Genomic DNA, 27,099 nt, shown 5'->3' on the forward strand with positions numbered 1-27,099 from the left:
TTCACAATTTAGGGTAACGCAAAGTCTTAAGCCAGGCGTTATGATCAATCCCATTTTGCATATCTGCAGTCCACCCGGGTTGGGGGAGAAGCCAAGGATTTGGGAAAAGTTTCCCATCAGTCCAAAGGTGAAGTTTGAGCCGCGTCCCTGCTGCGTGGGCTTCCATTTCACGGGCCCATACTGAAATGGGATGAAGTCCAGGATGAGGATCGCATGAGAGCTGCAGAGGCAAGCTTACTACTACAAAGAGAAGAAAAGACGCCTTCTCCTTCAAAGTCTGAGGACTTCAAAACCGTAGCGAAGACGCCTGGGAAATGGAGTCCCAGCTCCTGAGGAGGTCCTAAGGCTTCTGGGAAGCGCAGTCCAAAGCCGGCCCGTCTCCTTCTGCGCAGCCTCAAAAGTCTCTGTGGAAGGACGCCTTGGGGGGTATTGCAGCTCCGTCCTTCCACCGGAAGTGTCCGATCGGAACCAGCCCTGTGGGAGAGGTGAGTCCGGCTCTGGGGCCTCAGATGTCCGGCCCTTTGTCCCCTTTAAACACCCAGTCCCTATCATGTTCCCTTCGGGATTGCAGCAGCCCTGTGGCGCTCTGGACCGGAACCTCAGAGGAATCCCGAGGAAAGGTGGAACTAGGTTTGGCGTTGGGAGAGCGTTCGCGCCCTCCTATTTCGGGAAAGGATAGGGGTTTCCATAGTTACCCCCGCCGCGCGTGACGTCATCGTTGAGGGCTAAGAGGGCGTGGTTTGGGGGGGGCGGCCTCGGGCATTCCTGCTTGCGGAGATTATAGGGTCACTGGTAAGAGGAGAGGCCTGACCCAGTCAGGCAAGGCGAGGAAGGGTGGCATCTGTTTTGGATAGGCTGCGTTCTGCCAGAAGAAAACTGCCCCACGGTCCGCCCCTGACTTCTGCTTCTCATGGGAGGAGTAATCCGCCTTTTCGCAGGAAAAGTGGGGACAGCCCGGCATCCTCATGAAATTTACTCACGCGGTAAATATTTAGTGAGTGTTTCCTGTGTAGCGGGGAGGCCGCGAAACCAGTATTGAAACCAATATCTTGTTCAGAATGAGAGAGAAGACAGCAAATCAGGCAGTTGTAAGACTGGAAAGTGCCTCAATTTGAGAAACGCAAGGTGCTGTGGGAGCTGTGAATCCCCTGCTCTGTGACCTCTACTGAATTTCCCCTAACTGCCATCCCTCCGCCAACAAAACTACCCCCCCCCACCCCCGTCCTCCTCCTACCCCAACATACACGCCCAGAACCTACCCATTCACCAGGAACCTACTCATCCAACAGGAAGCCTGCACTTTACCAAACTTCCACCTTTCCCAACGTAACTAATTACTCCCTACTGTCTGTTCTAATGGCATTTGTTTACATATCTGCTTAGGTATTTTTGTAACTCTGCTCCAACACAATGATTGTAAAGCACTAGATGCTCAATAAATGTATATTAGCTTGAGGTTAGTAAGACATTTGAAACCCAGCTTTAGGGGATATATATCAAATCCTTGAGAACTAGATGATTTTATCTAGAGTTGTGGACTGTTTTAAGTGGATGAGAAGTGATTAAACATCTGAAGACAGAACTTTCAGCTATGTGAGGAGATAACATATGTTGTAGAATCAGCTGCTTAGCATGATAATTTAAGTTTAAGCTAGGAATTGTGGATTCTGTAGGCCTACTTTACTGTTCATCTTCCTACGCTAAATGAGATAATGCCCATAAAGATTTAGGACACTACCTGGTAAACACTTAACACGTCTAGAAAACATAACAAGAAGTGAACTTAGGTCTCTATATCAAAAGAATGTCCCCATAAATTATGAAGGATTGAGACTGATATATATACCATAGCTCTAACCCCCCATTTTCCTCCTCTATCATTGCTAAATTTTGTTCGTACTTTCACCCCCTCAAACTCTGTTTTCCAAGGTTCAATCTGAGCCTGTGATCTTCATTTCATACTTTTGGAGAATTATCCTCAATATTTATCTTTAACTGCCCTTTCCATGGATCTTATCTAAATTTGTATTTCCATTCCTAACTCCTTTCCATTAAAATCTCTTAATATCTGTTGGAAATGTTTTTCTAAGTGGATGTCTCATCATCTAAAATACAGAATACCCAAAACACAAAGCAATTAGGAAACTCAAATTTCCTAATTTACATTTTTATCCAATAAACCAACGAATGTGGGAACTTAAGAATAAATATTAATAATGCATGGTTTTTAACCTCATGGAGCTCCAGTCAATTGATGAAAAAAAAAAAGAAAAAAAACCCAGCCAAACAACTAAAAATAATACAGGTTGATATGTGTTGTATCCACAGATGTTATGTGTTAGGAACTGTAGGAACTCAGAGTAGAGTTGGTGAATTCCTTATCAGAGGGAGTGCAATTCTTAGTCACTCCAATTACACCCTGCAAGCTGGTCTCACTATCAATCTGCTGTTCTTTCCCACTTCCTCAACTCTTTGCTCTCCCTTCCCTTTTGCCTTTCTGGATCTTTCTCATCCTTTATTGTCCAGTTTAAGCCCCACCACCTGTAGGAAATATTTGCACACATACACACACATTCTTTCCTTACCTCAGAGCTATTAAGATATTCAGTGTCTCTACCATGCAATTTGTTTAGTACTTCGGCTTTCAACATTTATCAAACATTTTCAATGTGTGTCACATGAAACTTGTTTTGTTATTTAAATGTTTTGTATCCATGTGTGTTTTATGTCATTTCTTTCCAACTATTTTGCAAACTCCTTGCAAACTCAAATACTATTTTTTAAATTCCGTATATCTGTACATCAGAATAGAGAATATCTAGGCATACCCCATACTAACCAGGTCAGCATCTCCAGGGGCAGGGCCAAGGAATCTGTTTCTAACAAAGTTCCCACATGACAGTTAGGCAGTGAGCTCAGCTCTGAATTCAGACTTTCTTGGAAACCACTGCCATATAACTTCTAGCCCAATGCTTTGCTGTGTTAAGATTCTTAATAACGTACACGTCTGTGCAAGAGTCAATAGTCAGCTTGGTGAAATGTTGAGTAGAAGGACATGAAAGATTGGTACTTGTATTTTGCTATTGTACTCTGGGGCTTCACCTCTAAATTCCTTTATTCAGTTTTTCAGTTCAGACACCAGAATGACCATTCCAAAGTGCTGATAAGACTTGAGGAACTCATATCTAACAAAAAGACTAACAAAATACCGATAATCAAGTCTTGGTGCTGGTTTATTATAATTTACTGGTGATATGATAGGCCTCAATGTCCAGGACATAGACTGAGCCATGAAACCAGAAAGGCAGAGAAGGAATTGTTGGGACAAAAGGAAACCTACCTGAGACTTTTGGGGAAGAAGCTAGTTACACTGACTGAAATTGTTAACCTCTGGCTGTCAAGAAAAGTTGCCCTATTTTATTATTTAAGAGATTTATAAGTAATCCTAGTTCCACATTCTGAATAGATAATTATAACATTCTAAGCTTGTATTTCCCACACACTTTTATGAGTATAGTAGCCTCTTTATGTTTCTATCTTTTCATATTGTGGTCCATCCTAGAAATAAACAATATATCTCCACAAACAGTATTTGTCAGGCCATTCTGCTCAGAAGCTTTTGTTGGCTCCCCAGTGCCTAAAAGATAAACTCTGAATTCATGAACTTGACATTTGAAGCTTTCTTCAATAGGGCCTTTGTCTCTATAATCTCCTTATACAAACCTACTGACATTTTGCATTCACACTTCTGTGTTCCTACCATTAACCAGTTGTTCAAGCTTGTAATTTCCTATTTCTTTCTCCCACATCCTAGTCAAATCCTATCCATTCATCAGAAGTTAGTTTTTTAATCAAGCTTCTCCTGACCATTGTAACCTACTGTGCTCTTTTCCATCTCCAACTTTATGAAGCACTTCTGTCATTTTTCTCTTTTGATGGTTATTTTCTTTATGACTAATAAATAATTTAATTGCATGTGACAAGTTAACATTTAATATTGCCTTATATTTATATTGTCTTATATTTAATATTTGTAATTTAAATTATCTTATTTTTAAAATAAAATTTTAAGCTGCTTTTAGGTAGAAATTATGCAACAGCTGTATTCCACAAAACAGGTATTTCAGTGTTTTTAAGTGTATAATGAAGAATAACTATTTCTATGATGTGATATTTTGTCTTCCTAGACAGTAATAACAATTTTTTTTATCCCTGAGGAGAGCTCTTTAAACTAAAAAAGGCCTTTCACAGAGCAGAAGTGGGATTCTGATCATACATTTTATCTCAAGATGACAACAGAATCAAAGAAAGCTGCAGCTCAGAACCTTCAAGAGCATGAAGGACTTCTGATAGTGAAGATTGAAGAGGAAGATTTTGTCTGGAAGCAGGACACTTGCTTACAGAGAAGTGATCCCCTCAGGCAGGAGCTCTGCCGGCAGCTGTTCAGGCAGTTCTGCTACCAGGATTCCCCAGGACCCCGCGAGGCACTGAGCCGGCTGCGAGAGCTCTGCTGTCAGTGGCTGAAGCCAGAAACCCACACCAAGGAGCAGATCCTGGAGCTACTGGTGCTAGAGCAGTTCCTGACCATCCTGCCAGGGGATCTACAGGCTTGGGTGCATGAACATTACCCAGAGACTGGAGAGGAGGCAGTGACCATACTGGAAGATTTAGAGAGAGGCACTGATGAAGCAGTACTCCAGGTACAAAGGGGATGGGAGATCTAAGACCTCCAGGATGGGAGGAGTCCCACAAAGGGAGAAAACGGCCTGAGATTGATATCTAGTGAGCTTTGTAGGAACTCTTAGTTCAGTATGCAGTTATGTCTCCTTCCCTCTCTGTTTGGTACCATACTACCTTTTATAATTGAGTCAGACTTAATTCTTCCTTCCCCAGTTTTATATTATTGAGTTGGCCAAAAAGTTTGTTCAATCCGAACGAACTTTTTGGCCACCCCAATACTACAGGAGGTTCTCTTTGGTTTTGGAAGATGTTTAATTCCAACAGGGATTCTCTCATAAACTCAAATGTACTTTGTTTTTCTCAGATTCCAGTCTGTGGACATGGACAAGAAGTATTCAGGAGAAAAGTGGCACCTCCTGGACCACCACTTAGTGTCCAGTTCCAGCCAGTGAACACCAAGGTCCTTCATGGTTCTTCAGAACCCCAACTCCTACTGGACCATGGTAAGGGACAATACTGTCTGTGGTGAGCGTCCCTGAAGAACTGGGACAGTGAACCTCCCTTCTCATATTAGTCTTTGTAACTGTAGATGGTCCTTTCCTTTATTACTTAATGAGAAATAGAGAACTTTTTTCTTGTGTGTCATTGGCCAACCAGAAAAAGAGAGAGAAAACTTTGTTTCTTATCCAAAATGTCTCCTTTTTTTCATGTGTTCTTTATCCATAATAGTTCCAAAACATGAGATGTTTTCATGTTATGAGCAAGTTAAAGGAAAGAAAATGAATGAGTTGAGATGTCAGAGAATGAGAAAAGAAGCAAAAGGGAAAGAAACACATACACAGAAACAAAACATGTTCATAGAGAAGCACATACAATGATAGAGAAAAAGAGAGGCAAATATGTGATGATATACTCAGAAATAGAATATAATTCGCAGATACGTAGAACAAGATCCATATTGTTGCCTTTTTTAATTTTAATTTTGGTTTTACAAAGCTCTTTTATGTTTTTATAGAAAGTTGGCCATACTTGCACTGACTACCTCCATAGAATCCTCATTGCTATTCGAAAACTCATTGTTTAAAAAGTTCATGGACTCAATATCACTTTAGGTGTATATGGTCCCAAAAATAAACCCAAGAGTAAATTACAGTAATTTTTTTTAATTACCCAAATTCTGCTTTCAAGTTTTCTCTGGACACATTTCCGTTCACCCCACCTAAAATTGTAAATTTTCCCACCCTAAGACCAGCACTGCCTAACCCCCTTTACTACCTAGCTTATTCTAGACAAAGGACACCCTATAACAAAGAGGGGCTGCTTGATTCCAGCATAATATAGAGTCATGAGCACAGTATATGGTTGATGAGCTAGAAGGTAGGAATTTTGAGGACTAGATCATAGTCCTGGAAACCAGTCTGAAGAGCTCAGGTGTGTTGTAGAAGAGATTAAGGGTTTCTGAGTAGGGTGTAAGAGGATGACAGGGTTTTTTGTTGTTGTTGTTGTTTTATTTTTGGCTGCGTTGGGTGTTTGTTGCTGCACGTGGGCTTTCTCTAGTTGCAGCGAGCTGGTACTACTCTTCGTTGTGGTGCACGGGCTTCTCATTGCGGTGTCTTCTCTTGTTGTGGAGCATCGGCTCTAGGTGCGTGGGCTTCAGTAGCTGTGGCACATGGGCTCAGTAGTTGTGGCTCGTGGGCTCTAGAGCACAGGCTCAGTAGTTGTGGTTCACGGGCTTAGTTGCTCTGCGGCATGTGGGATCTTCCAGGGCCAGGGCTGGAACCCATGTCCCCTGCATTGGCAGGTGGATTCTTAACCACTGAACCACTAGGGAAGTCCCAGGATGACAGGGTTTAATGACAATTAGTCTGGTAAGGGTATTTAGGATGACTGGGAAGAAGAATAGCTCAGAGTCAGAACAGCAAGGAGGCTGTTACAGTTATCTAAACAGGAAGTGGTGAGGTTCTGTAGTAACAGAAATGTAAAGAAAGGGAGGTATATAGGGGACATTTAGCAGAAATGACAGAATTTGATTATCCATGAATGATGAAGAAGAAATGGAAGGGTGGATTGGATGGATAGATGGATGGAGGTTTTTCCCACCACATACATACCTCAGAGTCATTATAACTTTACTTTTCTCAATGCATCTATGTCCTCATCTGCTTTCTTTGAGATGGTGCCTCCCTTTCATCCTCTAAGCCTAACACTAGAAATATCATAGACCCAAAGTTCCTCAATAGCCCTCTCAGTCACATTGCATGGTTCTTTCTCCTTACTTTGTTCCCCACCCCCATTCTTGCTGGTGGTGATCCTCTTCCTAATCTTTTCTGTTGTATCTGCTCATCCTCGGATGTCTGTTTCCTCTCTCTGCCAACCACTGCATAAATTACTTGCTTTTACCAATTTTTCTTTCTTTTATATCCTCATCCATCAGTCCTCTCATTCCAAAGGCCACACATTTTTAGAGTGGCCAAATGAAGTACCAATAGATAACCATCTTGCGTGTACCTCAAAGTTTTATTTTCTATCAGCTCAGCAAACAGGTATTTACCCCTTTATTTTTTCATCATTATTTTAGATAATAAGAGTGAAAACAGTGGATCCATGCCAAAGCTGGAAATTTATGAGAGAATGGAATCGCAGAGAATTATATCAGGAAGAATTTCAGGATTTGTATCAGAAGGATCTGCTGAGCCTCAAGACATCTGTAAGTCTACAGGCAGGATAAAGAGACAACAGGAAAAAGAATCAGGGGAGTCTCAGAAACCATCATCTGCTCAGGATGGAGGTTTTAGTAAAATCCTCACCCACAAAAATACACTTACAGGTGAAATAATAAGCCATGATTGTTGTGAGAGAAGCCTAAATCTGAACTCAAATGAATTTTCACACCAGAAATCTTGTAAACACAGTACCTGTGACCAAAGTTTCAAATGGAATTCAGATTTTATTAAGCATCAAAGAATTTATGCTGGAGAAAAAATTTACCAATATGGAAAATCTCTCAAGAGCCCAAACCTTATTAAACATGCAGCAATTTTCAGTGGAGAGAAAACTCATCAGTGTAATGAATGTGGGAAAGCTTTCAGACACAGCTCAAAGCTTATTAGGCATCAGAGAATCCACACTGGAGAGAGACCTTACGAATGTAATGAGTGTGGGAAAGGCTTTGGGGGGAGCTCAGATCTTATTAGACACCAGAGGATTCACACTGGGGAAAGACCCTTTGAATGCAAAGAATGTGGGAGAGCATTCAGCCTGAACTCACATCTTATCCTGCATCAGAGAATTCACACCAGAGAGAAACCCTATGAATGTAGTGAATGTGGGAAAACCTTCAGAGTGAGCTCACACCTTATTCGACACCTGAGAATCCACACTGGAGAGAAACCCTATGAATGCAGTGAGTGTGGGAGAGCCTTCAGTCAGAGCTCACACCTTAGTCAACATCAGAGAATTCACAAGAGGGAAAACCTATTAATGTAAAGAACTTAAATTCATAAGGAAATAGCAAAACGTGAAAAACATTGAATAAAAAATAAATACTGGGTGAGATGAATGACTGTAAGACCAGTGTCTCTTTATTCTCTCTCTCATTCTCAGTTTTCTGTTCTGCATATGATCTTCATCTGTATGTGTCTGCTTTCTGTGAGACGGTGTTCTCCCTCTCATTCTCAGTTTTCTCTTCTGCATATAATCTTCACCTCTATTTGTCTGCTTTCTGTGAGACAGTGGATGGTACCTCTTCCGTTGACCGCTAAAATCAAACCAAAATAGCAGAATTTGGGGGAGGCTAATAAATGGGTTAGTCTATGGCAATGAAAATAGAAAAAGAGGACGCTTTTGGGAAATAACCATGATTACAGTGTGGGGGGAAGAAGATTCAGGTAAAGAGACTGATCATCAACTCTAGTTAATGATTCTCCACAAGAGGAGGTAGGCTAAGCCCAGGAGTGGAATAGCTTGAGCAAGGTACTGCAGAACAGTTCTTTTGGAAGATTCCTTTAAAGAATGAAGACATAGCACAACTAAATTAGACAGTCGTGTCAAACGAGAGGACATATGCAGTGGTGGCATTCCAATATGTAAGCCAAAATCTGTGTCCAGAGGTCATGCCAGGAAGTGAACAACCGGAAGAGCATTTAAAGCAAGAGGCCATAATCCAGAGATTCAAATAAGACAGGAGGAGAATAGAAGCAAATTAGGCAAGAGCTAGGGTTAGAGGTAAGGAAAGGTGTTCAAATTGAACTAAACCTTAGAATTTGGAGGAGATACACAGTAGTATAACTGGGATTTTACTGCCACGTATGCTGTGGGGTTTTTGGCACCTTCCTGGGGTAGGTGGATAGAGAGTGTAGTTCTGGGGAGCTCTCTTGACAGAAATAGGGTTCTCTGGCTACTGACAATTGTGGAAGAGGGCTGAAGGAATTAGTACTAAAAATATAGGTCCTGAAACTTTATTTCATTGCTGCTGGCTGCTATTCTCTCCAGAAAAGACCTAGAGCAGAGTGTAGAAAGGGTAGGTATCTGAGAGAAGAGTGGAGAGGAATCTGCAACAAGTTGGAACTCTACCAATGATTTCAGTATATAAAGGTGAATCCTGCTCTACTTGTTTTACCTTTTAGATGAAGCACATTTGAACTAATACGAGAAATAAAAACATTTAAGGCCTAAATATTCTATAGTATATAATGCTTTTATATGAAAACTCTCTGGCTAGAAACAGAACTTCCATATGAGAAGTATAATCTAATGAACAAAACTTTCCACTAAGAGGCTTTATAAAAAAAGCCTTAGCATTTATTTTTCAATGCCCTTGAACTAGAAGTGTCCTGATAGTATCTAAATAACCCAATATTTGTTTTAAGGTAATGTTGAACCCATAGTTTCTTTTTACAGGCACTGTGCTGATAAAACCTGTCTCATGATTGTACAAGTGCTGTTATTTTTACCATTTTATTTTGTTTTATTTCCCATTTTATAGTTGAGAAAACTGAGCTGTAAAGTGTCTGGCACAAGAACACATAGTAAATGGTAGAAACGGGATATAAACACACATACTATTCCAGTGCCCTAGTTCTTAACCTTAACCTTGACTATGTCACTGACAGTATGACAACGGGATATAAAATTAGAGAAGACAGTACTGGGGAATTCCCTGGTGGCCCAGTGGTTAGGACTTGGCGCTTTCACTGCGGGGGGGGGCCGGGATTCAATCCTTGGTCCGGGAACCAAGATCCCGCAAGGCGCGCGGCACAGCAACACAATTTTAAAGTTAGGGGGAAGGGGTTTGTATATCACCCTTTTAGAACACTAATTGACCATACGTTTCAAAATCAAGGCGGCAGCAGAGACCTGGTAGGCTAGGCGGCGACTTTGCCCTGAAGGCCCCGAGAGACTACCACGAAGACTACCACCCGCCTGGTTAGCAGGCATTTGGGCTTGTGTGGCCCGGGGGCTGTTGCCCAGGGTTTAACTTCCCTCAGGGCTGCTGTTGAGATTCAGGAACAGGATTCCAGAGGTGAAGGCGGCAGCTACAGGAAGGGGCTGCGACTTAGATCGCCCCCCCTCACACCACACCACACACATGCACACCCACACACCTCTCTGTTTATGTTGCTAGTGAACGTCTGCACACCATTTGATCATTTGCTGATCATGATCAGAAGTCTTATCTGTAGATTTATTTCTAGTGGAAAACACCAGCATGCTCGGTTTGGTATTTTTGATTTCATCCCTTTGTGGCCAAGCTTCACATTGTTTCCAAATTATAAATTGTACTGTTTGTCTTGCCAAGTTTGTGCTTTCTGTCACATGTGACAAAATTCACCAGCATTGTCAGTTTTCCTTTTGAATTAATATTTTAGTGGTCCATTCAATGAGTTTCAAGATGACTAGACTTCTTTAACCTCAGTTAAAGATTTCAGTAACCTTTGGCATTTCTCTACGTTAGTAATGATTTATTTTGCCTTAGGAATGACCCCGACAAATCAGCCCCAAGGACAATCCCCTTGAAGCAGAGACTGCCATATACCCCCAACCCTTGGAGTAACAGTTTACTCAAACTGTCATAGGCCATATTGGCTGCAGCCTTGGCTATTAAATATCAAAGGGAACAGAACAGTCTCCTGACAGTAAAAGAGGAGGACAACACGACTGTGGGAGCAAGGTTGCAAAGCTTCAGTCTCTACTCACCCTGACTAGATATATTAGTCTCCGTGTTTCTACTTCCTCTTGAGAATGGAATAAGACTGTGCACATTCTTTGTCTATTGTACGCCCTGAGAACTGTTCCCTGAGATGTCTTTCTAAGGTATTAACTCTGGTTCATTCATTGAGTCTTTCACACCCCAACCATATCTTGTTTCCAGGCTGTAGCCAGTGCCTGTGGAATGGGAGTGCATTCCGAATTTCCTCATCAAGAGACACAGGAGCCACCAACTATTCCTTTCCAGACTATGAAAAAGACAGCTTAAATGGGAATATCCAGAATTCCAGGCCATTCATGAGCAAGGTGAACATCAGAATCCATCTTGAGAAGAAGGGAGTGGTTGAAAGCTCTGCCAGTTATCTACGTTGAACAGCATCAGGAACACTTTAGACATAAGAAACACCATGCTGAATCAGACTGAACATCCATCCCCTCAAGTATTGCATTCCAGCTTGGGTTGCATCAACAAAGGACATGATGCAGAATAACACAGTGCTATCCTCCCTGTTATCAGCATCAGCAAGAAGCTATGCACCAGCTTTCCTAACTTCATTTAAAAACCTATTCCTGACTGATCTCATAAAATAAAAATTTCTTTATTTAAACCTATTTGTATTTTCATCATGTGTAATTTCATAGTCTAACCTCTACTGTACATTTAGTGCTTGCTCTGTAAAGTAAACTTACTCTTCTGTCTTAAAATTTTTGTACCCTCTTTCCTATTCCCTTATAATAGAAGCCACATCATCTACCTGATCTTTCAGACTCACCTAAGCCTTGTTTGTTTGGGTTTTTTCCTTTAGTCCCTGTAGTCTTAAAGGGTCAGAAATGATTCTAAAATATCTCCTAGATCTGTCCTCTTCAGTATTACCTCCTCAACTGAAGAAGGGCCCTTCTTCAATTTACCAGTTACCTGGAAGTCCTGCCATTTACAACAATATGGATGGACCTTGAGGGCATTATGCTAAGCGAGGTATATCAGACAGAGAAAGAAAAACACTGCATGATATCATTTATAATTGGAATCTAAAAAAACTGAACTCATAGAAACAGAGTAGAATGGTTGTTACCAGGGGTTGCAGGTGGGGGAACTGGGGAGATGTTTGTCAGAGGGTACAAACTTGTAGTTAGAAGGTGAATAAGTTCTAGGGATCTAATGCACAGCATTGTGATTATAGTTAGCAATACTGTATTATATACCTGAAAGTTGCTAAGAGGCTAGATCTTAAATGTGCTCATCACAAAAAAAGATGAGATAATCATGTGAAGTGATGGAGGTATTAGCTAACACTAAGGTAGTAATCACATTGCAATATATGTGTATCAAATCCAAATGTATACCTTAAACTCACACAATGTTGTCAATTATATCTGAATTTTTTAAAAAGACAAACACAAAAGTATTTTTTAAATGTCAGTATCTTGAAATGGACTCATTCTGACATGAAACATGTTTTCCCAAATCCCACTATTCATATGTCATGATTATTAGCTTTTAGATTAATAATAAATAAATGAAATTTTATTTTATTTATTTTTTGGCTGCGCCATGCAGCTTGTGGGATCTTAGTTCCCCTACCAGGGATCAAACCCAAGCCCGCTGCAGTGAAAGCGCTGAGTCCTAACCACTGGACTGCCAGGGAATTCCCATAAATGAAATTTTAAATTCATGCTATACCAAAAAATTGGATTTAAAAATGACCCTTTATTCTTTTCATTTTAAACCAAAATTTCTCAGTCTCAAACGTAACTTCTTCTTATAGACCCAAGTCTTGTTTTGTTTCCTGAAATTTAAAAAAGTCTTAAAATATTAGAGCACATCTTTCCCATCTGAAGACACTGCTCTTCCATATTTTTTAAAGAACGAATATTTGGTTGGAAAGACAGCAACGTTTATGTCTTCTGAATGTGAAATTTTTATAAAAGCATAATAACAAATGCTCTGCAATATATACCTTAGGAAAAAATTTTGGTTTATATTCTGGAAACACAATTGTAACCTGTTTCTTAAGTGATATTTGTAAGGTTTTTTTTTTTAATATTTATTTATTTATTTGGATGTGCCAGGTCTTAGTTGCGGCCCGCGGGATCTTTGTTGTCACATGCGGGATCTTTAGTTGTGGCATGTAGGATCTGGTTCCCTGACCAGGGATGGAACCCGGGCCCCCTGCACTGGGAGCACAGAGTCTTAACCACTGGACCACCAGGGAGGTCCCTGTAAGCTTTTAATATGTATTTTATTTTTGTTTATTTCTTTATTTAATATGTCATACTTTTTCTGTTTGTCCATTTTGCTTTGGCAGAGCCAATACTCACCTGTACTACAACATTCTTAGACCAGCACAGGAATGCCTGTATTCAAGATGCCTTTCACATGATACCTTCTTTTATCCTCATATCCTTACTCACCACAATTACAAGGGTTTTTTCTCCAGTATGGTTTCTCCTGTGCTTGATAAGATTTGAATTCCAGCTGAAATTTTTCCCACATTTATCACCTGTTTGTTTGAAGGCTTCTCCACAGTTGCCTCCCTTGTAAGGTTCCCCACTGAGTCTGCTAGATGTGTAGTGCTAGCTTCAAATATGTGTGACTTATGCAGTCACACAATGCCTTAGCACTCAGAAGTGTCCTGCTTTCAGAAGGTCAAGAGCTTGGTTTAATGCCCTGTTGTCACAGTCTTGAAATTCTTAACTTTATCATTCAAACTGTGTTTTGTAAGTGAAGTAAAATAGGACAATAGAGCATGTGCCTGAGCAGAGGATATGCCCCCATTCAAGTGTAGCATTTGTAATCACTCATGAGCACAAAATTCCAGTGGACCCACAATTCATGAAGAGTTCAGCAAGATGCAAAGTGAGTATGAAGTAGAGCAGAATAGGCTACCCAAAAATGTGCCACTTTGGAATGTGGATTATTTTGAGTTGAAAACTATCAAGACCCAGCAGATTCAGGAAAACTTTTACCTCTCCCTTAACTACTGGAAATAATTTAGACTGGGGGCCTGTGCTGGAAAACGAGCTATTAACAGAGATAACTTTTTTCATCTAAAAGACCTATCTGCATGGCAGGGCAAACATCTAATTACCAAACATCTGCTCTTCTTATCATCCTGTTAATTACCCTCCTCCCCTTTGAAGCCCCAGACCCCTATCCCATTCATTAGTTCAGGATGGCATGTAAGCCTCTCTTATCTTCAGGGCTCCTAGAGATAAAAAATTAAATTTGTTTTTCTTCTGATAATCTGTTTTATGTCAATTTAATTATAAGACCAACCAAAAAACCTAGAAAGGTAGAAGGAAAATTTTTCTTCCCCAACACCTGCTTCCCACTCCACTTACCAACTTAAAAAGCCTACAGAGTAGAAGCGTTCTTTACAAGCTACAGACCATCAGTTGTTAAATTTTTCCAGAAGACTATTCTCAACCTGGGGTTCTAATTTTCTTAAAGAAAACTTTTATGGTGTCCGAGCCCTGCAGCAGTCTCATTTGTTCATGTCAATACACACGATAAGCCTGGAAACTGTCATTTTAACTTGAGCAGTGGTGGTCTCTCTCACTGCGGCCACGCTGCAGGGATCCCAGGACAGGTCTTGGTCACACATGCGTGGGGTGCATCCTGTCCCTGGGCTGTGCAAACTTGGGCAGGTCACTTAGGCTTTTTGCGTGTTTCCGGGTTGTAAGTAGAACACACAGCACCGCACCCATCATAGCGTGCCTTAAGCCTCCTCCTTTCCCTTCCTCTCCTTGTGGGTCATTTATGATCCAGACGGAGCGACTGTACTGATGGGAACACTGCGGACACATGCTGGTTGCGCGATGTGCCTGCCTGGTAAATACATTCAGGTTGACGGAGGTCGGGACGGAGTGAGGGATGCTGTCCAGGGAGGCAGGGATGGGGAGAGGACTCGGGGTCGGGGAACTGGAATTAGAGAAGTGATGCTCGGAGGGCAAGCGTGCCTAGGAAGGTCCCCGCCCGCTGCCCCGCGCGGGGGAGGGCGGAGGGACTCAACGACGCGGAGCCGGCGCTCGGACCCTCTTTTTAAGATGAGGCGAGTTACACATCAAAACCCCATAGGCCTAGGCGTCCTGATGTGCAGACCTCGCTGCAGGCACGGGACGCTCGGCCAAGCCAAACGGCTCGCACCTTTCCGAAGCCGCCGGAAGCGCAGGCGCAGGGCTGGGCCGGGTTCGCGGACGCACTTCCGCCGCCGGCAGGTCTGGGGCTCCGAGGGGCTGGGTAGGTCCGGGGCACCGCCTTCCCCGGGCGCTGGTAAGACTGGAGGGAAGACGGCCCCGCGTCGGGGCCCGGGACCCCCAGGTCGGCTGGGCGCGGGGGGGGAGGAGCCACCTCCTTGCTCAGTCGGCGCTGGAAGTGCCCGCGGGGACCCCGCAGCAGCCGGCCCAGCTGGCGGCCGGCGCCCCAGAACGTTTCTAAGTCTCGCACTCCTGGGTTACTGGTGCTAACACGAATAGTTCTATGCTGACCACCCGTTTGTCCAACGTGGCCGCCTACTCCCGCAAGCCTTTTGTGGTCTGCCAGGTCCTTGTGGCTTGAAGGACACAGACAGCCAACACCTCCTGAGCCTTGCGCTCGTGGTTGGTCACAATGATGTGCCAGTGCGGTAAATGAGAACGGGGTTTGTAGTCTAGCCTGTTAACTCACTATATTGTCTTGCTCTTTCGAAGATCCAAACTAGTGGAAGACATGTATAAGTGGCTCCATGTCCTTTATCTTGAATGATTCCTAAAACAATCTTTCTCCAAGCCCAGTCTAGAATCCCCTAAATTAATCTTTAGGGCCGGGAAGGTGAAGGTGTTTTGGAAAGTTGCCCATTGAGTAACAGATGCTAGGCGCAGAGAAGGCACTAGAGGGCCTCCTTGCATCGTCCTATATTCTGTGCCCGGAAACCTAGAAGTGTACCTGAGCTCCAGAAGTGATCCCTGGAGCCAGCACCTGGATGACCAATTCACAGTGGTAACTGCATCCCTCTAACTGAGGTCTTACTAAGTGCCAGGCACTGAATTTAACTGATTCTCAAAATAACCCTATGTAATAAGGTCTGCCGTTTAGTTAATCGCACTTTAACATTATTTTCCTGGTTTTGTAATTGTGCTGTGGTTATGTAAGATGTTAACATTAGGGGAAGCTGGGTGAAGGTTATGGGGATTGTTCTGTACCTTTTTTCTGGCAATTTTCTATAAGTTTGAAATTATTTAAAAATAAAACGTTTAAAAACCTCTACGATATTTTTGCAGAGGGGAAAACAGAAGTTTAGAGATGTTAAGCCACCACACATAAGAAAAGAGGATTCAAGCCCAGGTCTTTTGGAATCCACAGCCCGCGCCCTTAACCACTGCCTGCCATGCTAATTAGTTGGTAATCCACATTTCCGCAAACCCATAGGCCCTGCTTAAGTCTGTTGCTACATGGAAAAGTGAAACCACATACCCCCACACAGCCTACTACCTACACTAACATAATTTGACTGTTCAACTGTCTTCCCTAAATGTAACTCCACTATTCCACTTCTTTAGCAACATACCTTTACTATTCCAGGAAATTCTTGCCCTAGAAAGTAAAAGTTGCCGATAATTATATTTGTTTCAAGAACTTGCCCCTCAATCCATTTATGTGAACATCAAACTCTTCAACTTTCAATGGATAGGATCTAGACTTTTTGTAACCGTCAACTCAAATTCTGCACCTTGCTGTGCCCATCAATCCTAAACTATTGTATCATGATCCTTGCCCAATCCTTATCCTGCTTTGAAAGATCTGCCTTAAGCCCCCAAAACCTCATAAATACCCTGTCTTTGCCTTCTTCCCTGGTAGACACCACTAAGACTCTGTCAGGTAGTGCTCTCTAAGAACAAACTTGGGTTGGCCTTATCAACTGATTGTTTTGGTGTTATTTGGAGGAAGCAAGCATCCAGCAATATTCCCAGTATTGTCAAAAATGCAGTCTCCTGACAAACTTCCCTTCTCCTACTTGGAAAAAGGTTTGAATTGCCTTAAACTTTTATTTTTTTTTAGTTTTCTTTATTGAATTCTCTTTAATTTGGGATTGAGCCTCCTTTTTCTTCTAAAACAGAAAGATTAGACTTAGTGTGTGAGCTCAAATATTGAATCAGCCTGCATATACGTATGTTTTTAACTATGGTTTCTGTAACCTTAGGAGTGTGCCCTAAAGGATAACACGTATCAGCAATCCTCCTCTTGGCCCATTGGAGTGGGAATGGCTGCTGTTTTCCTTCCAGATGTTCCTGAAGAGCCAAAAGAGCTCTTTGAAGTAACTAATAAAAAAAGGGCCTGCTGTGGGTCAGAGATCTGGCACAAAAGGGAGCAGCCAAAACAACCAGGAGTTATTCTGCCAGCTCTTCCAACATTTCTGCTACAAGGAGACTCCCGGGCCCCATGAGGCCTTGAGCCAGCTCTGGGTGTTCTGCTGTGAGTGGTTAAGGCCTGAGATACACACCAAGGAGCAGATGTTGGACTTGCTGGTGCTGGAGCAGTTCCTGACCATCCTGCCTGAGGAGCTCCAGGACTGGGCACAGGAGCATCAACCAGAGAGTGGGGAGGAGGCGGTAGCTCTGCTGGAAGATCTGGAGAGGGATCTGGATGAATCAGGCCAACAGGTAGGAAAGGGCCCTATGCTCAGCGGAGGGATAGTTGGGAGTGAGCATCCAAACTGGTCCTTTGTGGGGTCTCTGGGTATCATTTACTCTGTGGGCCCTTCAGATGCCTAAATGAGCTTGCTTGTCCTCAGGTTTCAACCCAGGCCTGTGGACAGGAAGTGCTTTCTGAGACATCAGTACCTCTGGATCCATCTAAGAAAGCAACATATCTACAGCCTCAACCCATGGAGATCCAGCTTAAGGGTGAATCTCAGGACCCTCTACACCAACAGGATTGTGGTTAGTGTTGACACTTAGGTCACATGGCTCCCCTGGAGACCTTAGAATCGTTCATCATTCAGCAGATGTATATTGAGTACTTATTATATGCCAGGCACTGTGCAAGGCACTATGTGTAATAAACAAAGTGGACATGATCTTTGTTTTCATGGAGCTTACAATAGTCTGACGACAGAGGCATTAAACAAACAACCACACAAATAAATATGCCATGATAGATTGTATATGGGGGGAGAGGGATGACAGAGAAGGTCTCTTTGAGGAAATAACATGGTAACTGAATCCTAAAAGTGGAGTAGGAATTAACCAAGTGAATACTAGAGGGGAGAAGCATTCCAGGCCAAAAGAGCATGTGCAAAAACAAGTGTGAAAGAAATTGGTGGGTTTGAAAGACGGCCAGTGTGACTGGAACGTGGAGAGACAGGCAGAGTAGCAGAGAGAAGATGGTCAGGAGCCAGAAATTGGGGGCTTTGTGGGTCCTGTTAAGAAGTCAGTAAATCTTTACCTTTCACTGTGTGTAAGCCTAACTCTGGGTTCTCTGAGGATCCCTGCCCTAAAGGGGTTGAGTATCCATAAAAAGATAGCTGTTGATTTGAGACAGTGAATGATTATGTGCCAAATTGGAGATCATGGTTCTGAGGAGAAGAAATCTACCTCTTCAGGCCCTGGTGGTAGCAGAATGGCTGGGATTTGAACTGGGTCATAAAAAAAACAGGTAGCATTTCACTGGGCAGAGAACATCAGGAAGGCTGTTGCTCATACTCACTCCTCTTCTAGCTCTCTCTGTCCAGAGACCCTGTTCTTCAGCTCTTCAGTGGAGATTTCTAGTTATTTAGCCCTTTTTTTTTTTTTTAATTTGTTTATTTATGGCTGTGTTGGGTCTTCGTTTCTGTCTTCGTTTCTGTGCGAGGGCTTTCTCCAGTTGCGGCAAGTGGGGGCCACTCTTCATCACGGTGCGCGGCCCTCTCATTATCGCGGCCTCTCTTGTTGCGGAGCACAGACTCCAGACGCGCAGGCTCAGTAATTGTGGCTCATAGGCCTAGTTGCTCCACACATGTGGGATCTTCCCAGACCAGGGCTCGAACCCGTGTCCCCTGCATTGGCAGGCAGATTCTCAACCACTGCGCCACCAGGGAAGCCCGTTTAGCCCATTTTTTTCCTCCCAGTGCTTCTTTCCTTCCCTGTCCTATCAGACCCATGACATATTTGGGTTTTGCTAATATGCTCAACATTCTCCCGGCCACCCTCACTGCACTGCCACACACATCACCACCCTGTTGGACTCATAAAACACCACCTGTGACCATACCTTCTCCACTCACCTGCCAAACCAACTCAGAGCTATTCTTCAAGACTCACCTCAGCTGTCGCCTCCTTCAGAAAGCCTTTCTTGATACCTTCCTACATGTTTGAGTTATGTGATACCTCTTGTGCATACCTCTGTCACAGCAGTTAGCATATTGTATTTCCACTTCACTTGTCTGAAGCTCCTTCCGTTGATTACAGTTGGTCATTCTTAGGAACCAGTTTCTTTTTTAAATGTGAAATGGACATTTTCTTTAATAGTAAGATGTTAGTTAAGTTTTCTGACATGTTTTATCAATTTCTGAGGCACCGTTCTTGTATGCCAGCACCTTTGCTCTGGATTCACTCTTGTTGAAGTTCATCCTTTAATAATTATTTTATTGAGTCATTTGTTGAGACGTGGATGGATCTAGAGACTGTCATACAGAGTGAAGTAAGTCAGAAAGAGAAAAACAAATATCGTATATTAACGCATGTATGTGGAACCTAGAAAAATGGTACAGATGAACTGGTTTGCAAGGCAGAAATAGAGACACAGATGTAGAGAACAAACATATGGACATCAAGGGGGGAAAGTGGGGGGGGGGGCGGGTGGTGTGATGAATTGGGAGATAGGGATTGACATGTATACACTAATGTGTATAAAATGGATGACTAATAAGAACCTGCTGTATAAAAAAATAAATAAAATAAAATTCAAAAATTAAAATAATAATAATAATAATTTTAGCAAGATTCTTGGGTAGTAGACTTAGTCTTTGCATGTCGGAAAATACCCTTATTTTGCCCTCCCTCCTTTTTAATCATGGTTTAGCTAAGGTAAAATTCTAATTGATAATTTTTTTTCCTCAGCATTTTGAAGATACTACTTCACTGTCTTCTAGCTTCTATTTGCTATTAAAAGGTTACTATCAGTCTTACTGCCTTTTAAATTTTTTTAGGGATTCCATCTTTATCCATTAGTGGCTTTTAGATTTACTCTTAACCTTTATGATCTGAATTTTCATTAAAAAGTGTGTCCTGATAGGGTTTTATTTTTGTTTGTCTTGCTTCATCTGAAAATGCTCTTTTGCTCTAAGATCTCATGTTTTTCTTCAATTCTTGGAAAATTCTCAGCTACTAATTCTTTAAATTGTGCTGCTTTTAAAATTCCTTATATTATTTTCTTCTGGAACTCCCAGAATACACTGATTAGAACCTACTTATCAATCTATTCATTTAGCCACTTTTTCACATATTTTATGTCTTTGTCTCTCTGTGGTACATCCTAGTGGATTCCTCTTCTGTTATCTTTGAGTTTATTGTCTCTAGTTTATCCACTTCTAAAATTTCTATTCAGTTTTTATACCACATATCTTTGTTTCATTTTTGCTTATTTTATTTCATAATTCCATGCTTATTTGCCATGGATGGTATGTCATCATTTATCTCTTTTAGGTATCTTTATTCTACTAATTTTTTCAGGATTTTTGATGAAAATAACTTCATCTGGATTGAATTCATGTTCCAATTGACTTTCTGAACCATCTTTCTTAGTGTTCAATTCATTCTGAAATTTTCATATCTAGGCTCACTTTGAGTTCTTTCTGATCTGTTTTACATCATCTGCTTCCATGTTTAGCTATTCTGTTGTTACTGTTACCTGGCCCCCTGGAACCAGGTTTTAGGGCTCCTGTTTCATGTCATACACAAATATCACCAGTGTAGTCCCAGGCTTCCAGGTGGCTTGACATGGTTCTTGGTCAGAGTTGTATCTTTCTCTGTATGTGTCTGTGTGCTTGTGTATGTGTGTACCTGCGTGTCCCACCCAGCCTCTGGCATCAAGCAGTGAGCTGGTGCTACTCCCTCCTTTCATGGAGTACTTTTAGGTCCCCATTTTCCTCTGGGACTAAGACTTAAGTCACTCTCTGGGGCCCAGCAGACCCACAGCTTCAACTGTAGCCACCATTGTGTATTTTTGTTTCCTTTCTGGTCCACAGAGATGTTTATCTTACTTTTTAGCACAGATGGGTTTTTAGATTTATTTTTATTTTTTACTCAGTGTATTTAGAGCTGAAGTGTGAACTCATGGCGCCATCCTGCCTAGAAGTATACCATTTTCCCCAACCTTTTTTAGACAGTTAGAAATTGAGTTTCTATGCTGTACATTTTTATATTAATCCATAAATTTTTTTCTCATGCTGATACGGATTTTAGTTCTATTATATGTGCAATGCTGTTTTGCAACCCATCTGCAGTAGCCATTTTTTATTTGCTAATGGCTCTAAAAGACTATGTTCTTGCATAAATGCGTCTCTTCGTGTAATTTGCCTTTAAATTCTACACAGATATATCTAAGGTAACTGTAATATAAATTAAAGTTTTAAAGCACCTAAATACTTTAAGATAACCTTATATAAACCACTAACAATGAGGGTTTTTTAACCGTAGTGGCAAGCTGGTTTGGTGAGGAAATTATTGCAGGTTCCTGTCCTAAAAGGAGACCCCGAGGAAAGGCTTCTCTCACTTTTGGCAACATTCTTTCTCAGCTCTGCCTTATCTCTGGGTTTCTGCCCTTCACAGAATGGGCGCTCAGGACCCAGAAGTGGCTGTCACTTTTCTCAGGCAGACTGCCAGTGAGCTTCTTCCCTCATCCACACTCTCAGAGATCTGGAATCTGCTGTTTGACCATGGCTCCTTCTCATCGCTCATCCCAGAGTCTCTTTAGACAACCCATTTTGTCACAGTCAGCCCAGTGTTTCTGCTCAGAGTTAGGTCAGACTTGTACTACATCCTAGATCTTCAACTGGCTCCATAGTAGTCTTTCCATTTTTTTCCCCATTGAATATCTTTTATAACACAAAGCAAACCACTTTTTCTTGCATTATTTCTACATGGTTATAAATTCTGCCCTTTACTCTGGGTCCTAAAAATGTGATTACTTCAGGGAGAACCTGGCTTGAATGGGACAATCTCACTTTTTTTCAGAAACTGTTGATCATCGAGGAAGTGGCCACATCTCCCACCCTGGAGGAGTAGGGGGTGTTGGGACTCTGCTCAAAGGAACCTCTGTAGGAAAGAAAGGCAGAGGAATTATGGAATCATGCTTTCCTTGGGTGAGGTCAGATGGGAGTCTAGGGTCTGCTAAAGAACCTTCTCTGTGCTAGTACTGGTTTCCTGGGAAATCTCGAATGACCCACAGAGTGTAGCTTCAGGTCTGACAGATTTCCAGTGTTCTTTGCAAGAAGAGTAGTAATGTCTCTGGGAGCTAAAGCAATTTCTGTCTGTCCCCACATGAGAACATCCTCTTTTACCCCATGTGTCTAGACTCTAATCTCTTTGTCCTGCATGTTTACAAATGTGATACTTCTCTGTGGCTGATCCCAGAGGCCTTCAGAGCAACCTGAACAGAACTGTTTCATGACTCCAACTTGGTACCTGCCACTGTCAGCTTCCTGTTTTGTTTTGTTCCTCCCACAGTTTCTGTTCTTTCATCCCTCTCTACTCAACTTTTGGCCTTCCTGGTGAACCCATTCTTATCTTAGGTCTCCTTCTGTTGTTTATGATGCTTGTTCATTGGACCACTCTTAATCCTCCCTGATTTTTCTCCACTTTTTTCTTGAATCACCCCCTCCCAGTCCAGCCACTGCTAGTCCTCTCTTCCTTTGCCATCTCCCAATTTCCTCCTCAAACGTTGTAAAACCATTTTGTTGGTATATTGAAGCTGTGTACTTCTAGTATAAGAGTTTCATTTTATTTCCTTTATATTTCAGTGACATTTGAATACTGTATTTTTTATTTCAGATGATGTGATACGAATTGAGAAAGAAGAATTCGTTCAAAAGCAGGAGCTTACTGTAGATATGGAATCCCAAGAAAAGTTATCAGACCAAATCAATGGAGAGGCTCTTGAATGTGGAGAAACCCAAGAACATGAAGGATGGACAGAAAGATATCAGAGAAACACTTCAAATGACAGAAGATATAAATGTGATGAATGTGGAAAAAGATTCACTCAAAACTCAAGCCTCATTAGACATAAAAGAATCCACACTGGAGAGAGACCCTGTTCATGTAATGTATGTGGCAAAACTTTCATTCAGAGCTCACAACTTACTGACCATCAGAGAATACATAGCCAATTAAAACCGTATCAGTGTGATGAGTGTGGGAAAGCCTTTTATTATGGTTTACACCTTGTTCAGCATCAAAGGACCCACACTGGAGAAAAACCTTTCCAATGTAATGATTGTGAAAGCTTTTCATTACAGCTCAGGCCTTATTCAACACCAAAGGACCCACACAGGAGAGAAACCATACCAGTGTAACGACTGCGGGAAAGCTTTCTCTCTGAGCTCACATCTGATACAACATCAGAGAGTCCATACTGGAGAGAAGCCATACCAGTGTAGTGAGTGTGGGAAAAGCTTCAGCCAGAGTTCAGGCCTCTTCATCACCAGAGAATCCACAGTGGGGAGAAACCATATGAATGTGATGAGTGTGAAAGGCTTTCAGTCATAGTTCAGCTCTTGTTGGACACCAGTGAATCCACAGTGGAGAGAGGCCCTATGAGTGTGATGTGTGTGGGAAAGCTTTCAGATATAGCTCACATCTTCTGGGACACCGAAGAATCCACACTGGAGAGTAGCCCTATGAATGTGATGTGTGTGGAAAAGCTTTCCGGCAGAGCTCACACCTCATTGTACATCAGCGAATCCACACTGGAGAGAAGCCCTGGTGATGTCAAGAGTGATGTAGAATTTTCCATCTATGCTCATTCCTGTGGGACATCAGAAAAGCACAGCTAGATGTAGGGAACTCTGTGATCACTATTGCAATTTCAGCAGTCTTTTGAAAATACTTATAGAGGCTGAAATAGGCAGGCACCTGACAGCTTACCAAGCAAGACGTTGTGATGTTCTGCCACTAAGCACATCATGTGATGAACTGGGACTTTGGAAGGGCTCATTCCATATTCTCAAACTTTTCTTCTCTGAAGCAAGTGGCTCAGGCAATCTAAATGGTCTGTTAGACAAACAACAAGATTTTAGAGATTACTACTGTTTCTTTTCCCCTTCCCTTTTTATTCTCCCGTTTTCTTTGGAGATGGAATAATAATCTTGTCTAAAGTGTGAATTTAGAATTAACATCTGATCTGCATTTTTTAAAAAAACATGAATTTTTGGTTAGCTTGATAAAATACATTAACCAATCAATTACATACACTAAAACATTGTGCAATACAAAAGCCACTTTGTAATATTGGAATGAACTATGATTTGTGCGGGTAGGATGGGTTAGTGGCAGTAGAGCAAGAAGATTTACCATGCAATTTCCCAGTGACCTTTCACATCTTAAACCAGAGAGGGCAAACAGGCCAATGGGCTGTAGTTGGCCTGCACATGCATTTTTCTCACAAAGTTTTTTTGTTTTTTTTGGTGAGATAAAATTATTGCAACTACTTAAGTTCACATAAACTCTGCCTTTCCAGATTCTCTTACAAAAATGCATGATGTGGCAACCCTGGGCACCACATTCCCATGTGGGAACAACTGACTGGAGCTGATTATCACTGTTGTCTAGTTGGACATGGTCCCCACTGCCACACAGATTCCTACTGTCTTATGTACCCCCCTTAATTCATTTTGTCTGTGTGAACCCTGCCCCTGCCCTAAGGGTTTCTCAGAGAGGCTTCAGGGCTCTAGGTCCCTTACCACCAAAACAGCTTCATTTTAATTAGTTTTAAATATTGGCCTCCTAAATAAGATTTCTCTGAAGAAAGGGTTTTCTGCTAGCAACAGTTTGAAGATTTAGATTAAATAATAAATTCTAAAATGTAACTTTTGAGCACCTGAAGGTAGAGGAAAGCCACTTTAAAATTTTCTTTAGATAGAATTTATAGGTAATCTATTGAACGTCAATTATAATAGCTTCTAACCAAATTCTTAGAGACCAGTTAATCAGGAGAGATGAAAAACATAAAAACACACATGAAGGGAGTCAACATTAAGTGAAAAATTGAAAAAATGCAAGGCCAAAAGCAGAGACCATTTGGGAAAGAGAACCATTGAAATGTGAAACATTCAGTAATAGGAGCAGTTGTGGGAAAGCAGTGGGATGAGGCCTTAATGGGAGAGTAGGCAGAAGTGAAAAAGCAGCTAAGAAATGGAAAGATGGGGATAAACTCTACGACAGGAGGAAAGCGAAGAGAAGTTAGGGAGAAAAGGGAAAGACCAGAGATGCCAGAAAAACAAACTTCGAACAGGAAATGGAAGCAAAATTAGTGAAAACATAATAAATGAAAAAGCAACCTTTAAAGAAACGTGAAGGGGAAGTTGAGGGTTTGTAGAGGCTAGAGCCCATGTTTTGATTGTTGACCTCCCAGTGACTTCAGAGTAATAATCAACCCTTTATTTCTATGCCATGTAGGCCAAATCCCTCATATGAAAGATCCTAACCCAAACCTGAGTTCACTACTCTATGTACCACTCAGGATCCTGGTCCTGCATGGGTCTCTGAGTGTTGAGACACAGGACGCCCCTCTTTACCACTCTAAGCCCCAACTTGTTGAACTCTGCTCACCCTGAACTCTACCTTCTTAGCAAAACCAAACAAGCAGAAGGATTCTCCTGAGGAGCAATAGTATATTCTTGGCCTCTCTCTGCGAGGCATGTGGCTTGCCTGTTCCACTAAAGAGGAAAAAGCATGTTGTGAGATAGTAATATCCATTATAAATTAAATAATAATATATGCAAAAGGAAAAGCCCTTTGCAAAGTATAACAATAATAGCTACCATCTGTTGAACCCCTGTGTCCCAGACACTATACCAAGCACCTTATGGTCAATATATATCTCATGTAAACTTTCCATCTCTTCTATAAGCACTATTTATTATATCTCAATGTCTACATATAATTTATTCTTATGAAAAGCTTGTAATAAAATGAAAAGTTTTTATTACATTAAAATGTTAAATAGCCTGTTAAAGTGCTTTTAGAATAAAATCACACAACTATGTAAAACAGATTAAAAATATCAAAAATTGGAAGGGAATGACAACAAAATATCAATAGTGACTGTATTTAGGTGATAAAAATGGAATGATTCTCTTCTTTTCTTTCTACTTGTCTTATATTCCAAATGGAAAAGTTAGAATTTGTCCTACACATGTGATAAATACTTTTAAAAGATTAAAATGCTACAGAATTTTCTGAGCCTTTCTGGAGATGATTCTATGATAGTTTTTTCAATTATTTTCTTTAGGATTGGTTTATTTAGATTTTTCTACTTCTTGAATGAATTTCGGAACTAATGGTTTTTTCCCAGAAAACCATCAATTTCATTAAGATTTTTTTAAAATTTTGGTAGCATACTTACCTCCTCATCTGCTATTATTTGTCATTGATAACTTAATTTTCTTCTCTCACTTGGATTTACCATAGGTTTGTTGTTTTTATGGGCTCATTTACAAAGATTTCATTCTTGGATTTATTTATTAACGTGATTTTTTCTATTTTTAATTCATTTACTTTTATTTTTCTTTTCTAACCTTTTCCTTGGGGATTTCTTTCTCATTCTTTTTCTGATTTCTTGAGTTGAATTCTTAGTTCATTTATTTTCTCTCTGTTGAAATAATGAAAGCAAGTGGATATATACATCTACCATGTGCTGATATTTTTTAAAAATTGTCCACTAGTGTTTTTTCTGGGTTTTTGTTTTGCTTTGCTTTGTTTGTTGGTAGTTTTGGAAGATATAACTAGAGGGGGAGAAGGAAGGACTCTCCTTGTCATACATAGACTGTCTGCTTATGCCTTAGCAAAGAGGTCAGAGAGGCTTTATCCAAGTAGAGGAAGGACATGCCTAAGCCAAGGGCAGAGCCAGGATTTTAACAGGATCTGTGACAGTGGTTGGAAGCCTCATTTTGTCTGGTGTTCAACCACTCAAGTTACCACAGCTGGTGCTCCAAGGCGCTGGTGTGTTGATTCTCCGAAGTTGACGAGTGACTGAAG

The 27,099-nt window shown here is 41.4% G+C and overlaps 1 protein-coding gene and 1 pseudogene across 9 annotated transcripts; both read left to right on the plus strand.

The window, feature by feature from the left end:
- Positions 1–451: 451 nt before the first annotated feature.
- Positions 452–11,454, plus strand: ZNF165 (zinc finger protein 165). 9 transcript variants are annotated; one of them, XR_005021906.1, is made up of 5 exons: positions 452–485; positions 4,218–4,700; positions 5,045–5,183; positions 7,259–8,336; positions 8,413–9,355. XR_005021906.1 is itself a non-coding variant. In XM_036869554.1 (5 exons), the coding sequence occupies exons 1-5, from the start codon at positions 966–968 to the stop codon at positions 11,257–11,259; spliced, it is 906 nt and encodes a 301-aa protein (XP_036725449.1). In that variant the 5' UTR covers positions 566–965; the 3' UTR covers positions 11,260–11,454. The 9 variants fall into 9 exon arrangements, 8 of the variants coding, with proteins under 8 accessions (XP_036725448.1, XP_036725447.1, XP_036725443.1 ...); XM_036869554.1 differs by lacking the exons at positions 452–485; positions 8,413–9,355 and adding exons at positions 566–983; positions 11,051–11,454 and having other exon boundaries at positions 4,290–4,700; positions 7,259–7,387; XM_036869553.1 differs by lacking the exon at positions 8,413–9,355 and having other exon boundaries at positions 469–485; positions 4,290–4,700; positions 7,259–8,317.
- A 3,646-nt stretch (positions 11,455–15,100) lies between these two features.
- Positions 15,101–23,849, plus strand: LOC118903965 (annotated as a pseudogene).
- The last annotated feature ends 3,250 nt before the right edge of the window (positions 23,850–27,099 follow it).

The sequence above is a fragment of the Balaenoptera musculus genome, chromosome 11 (assembly GCF_009873245.2).
Source record: "Balaenoptera musculus isolate JJ_BM4_2016_0621 chromosome 11, mBalMus1.pri.v3, whole genome shotgun sequence".
NCBI classification, from domain to species: domain Eukaryota; kingdom Metazoa; phylum Chordata; class Mammalia; order Artiodactyla; family Balaenopteridae; genus Balaenoptera; species Balaenoptera musculus.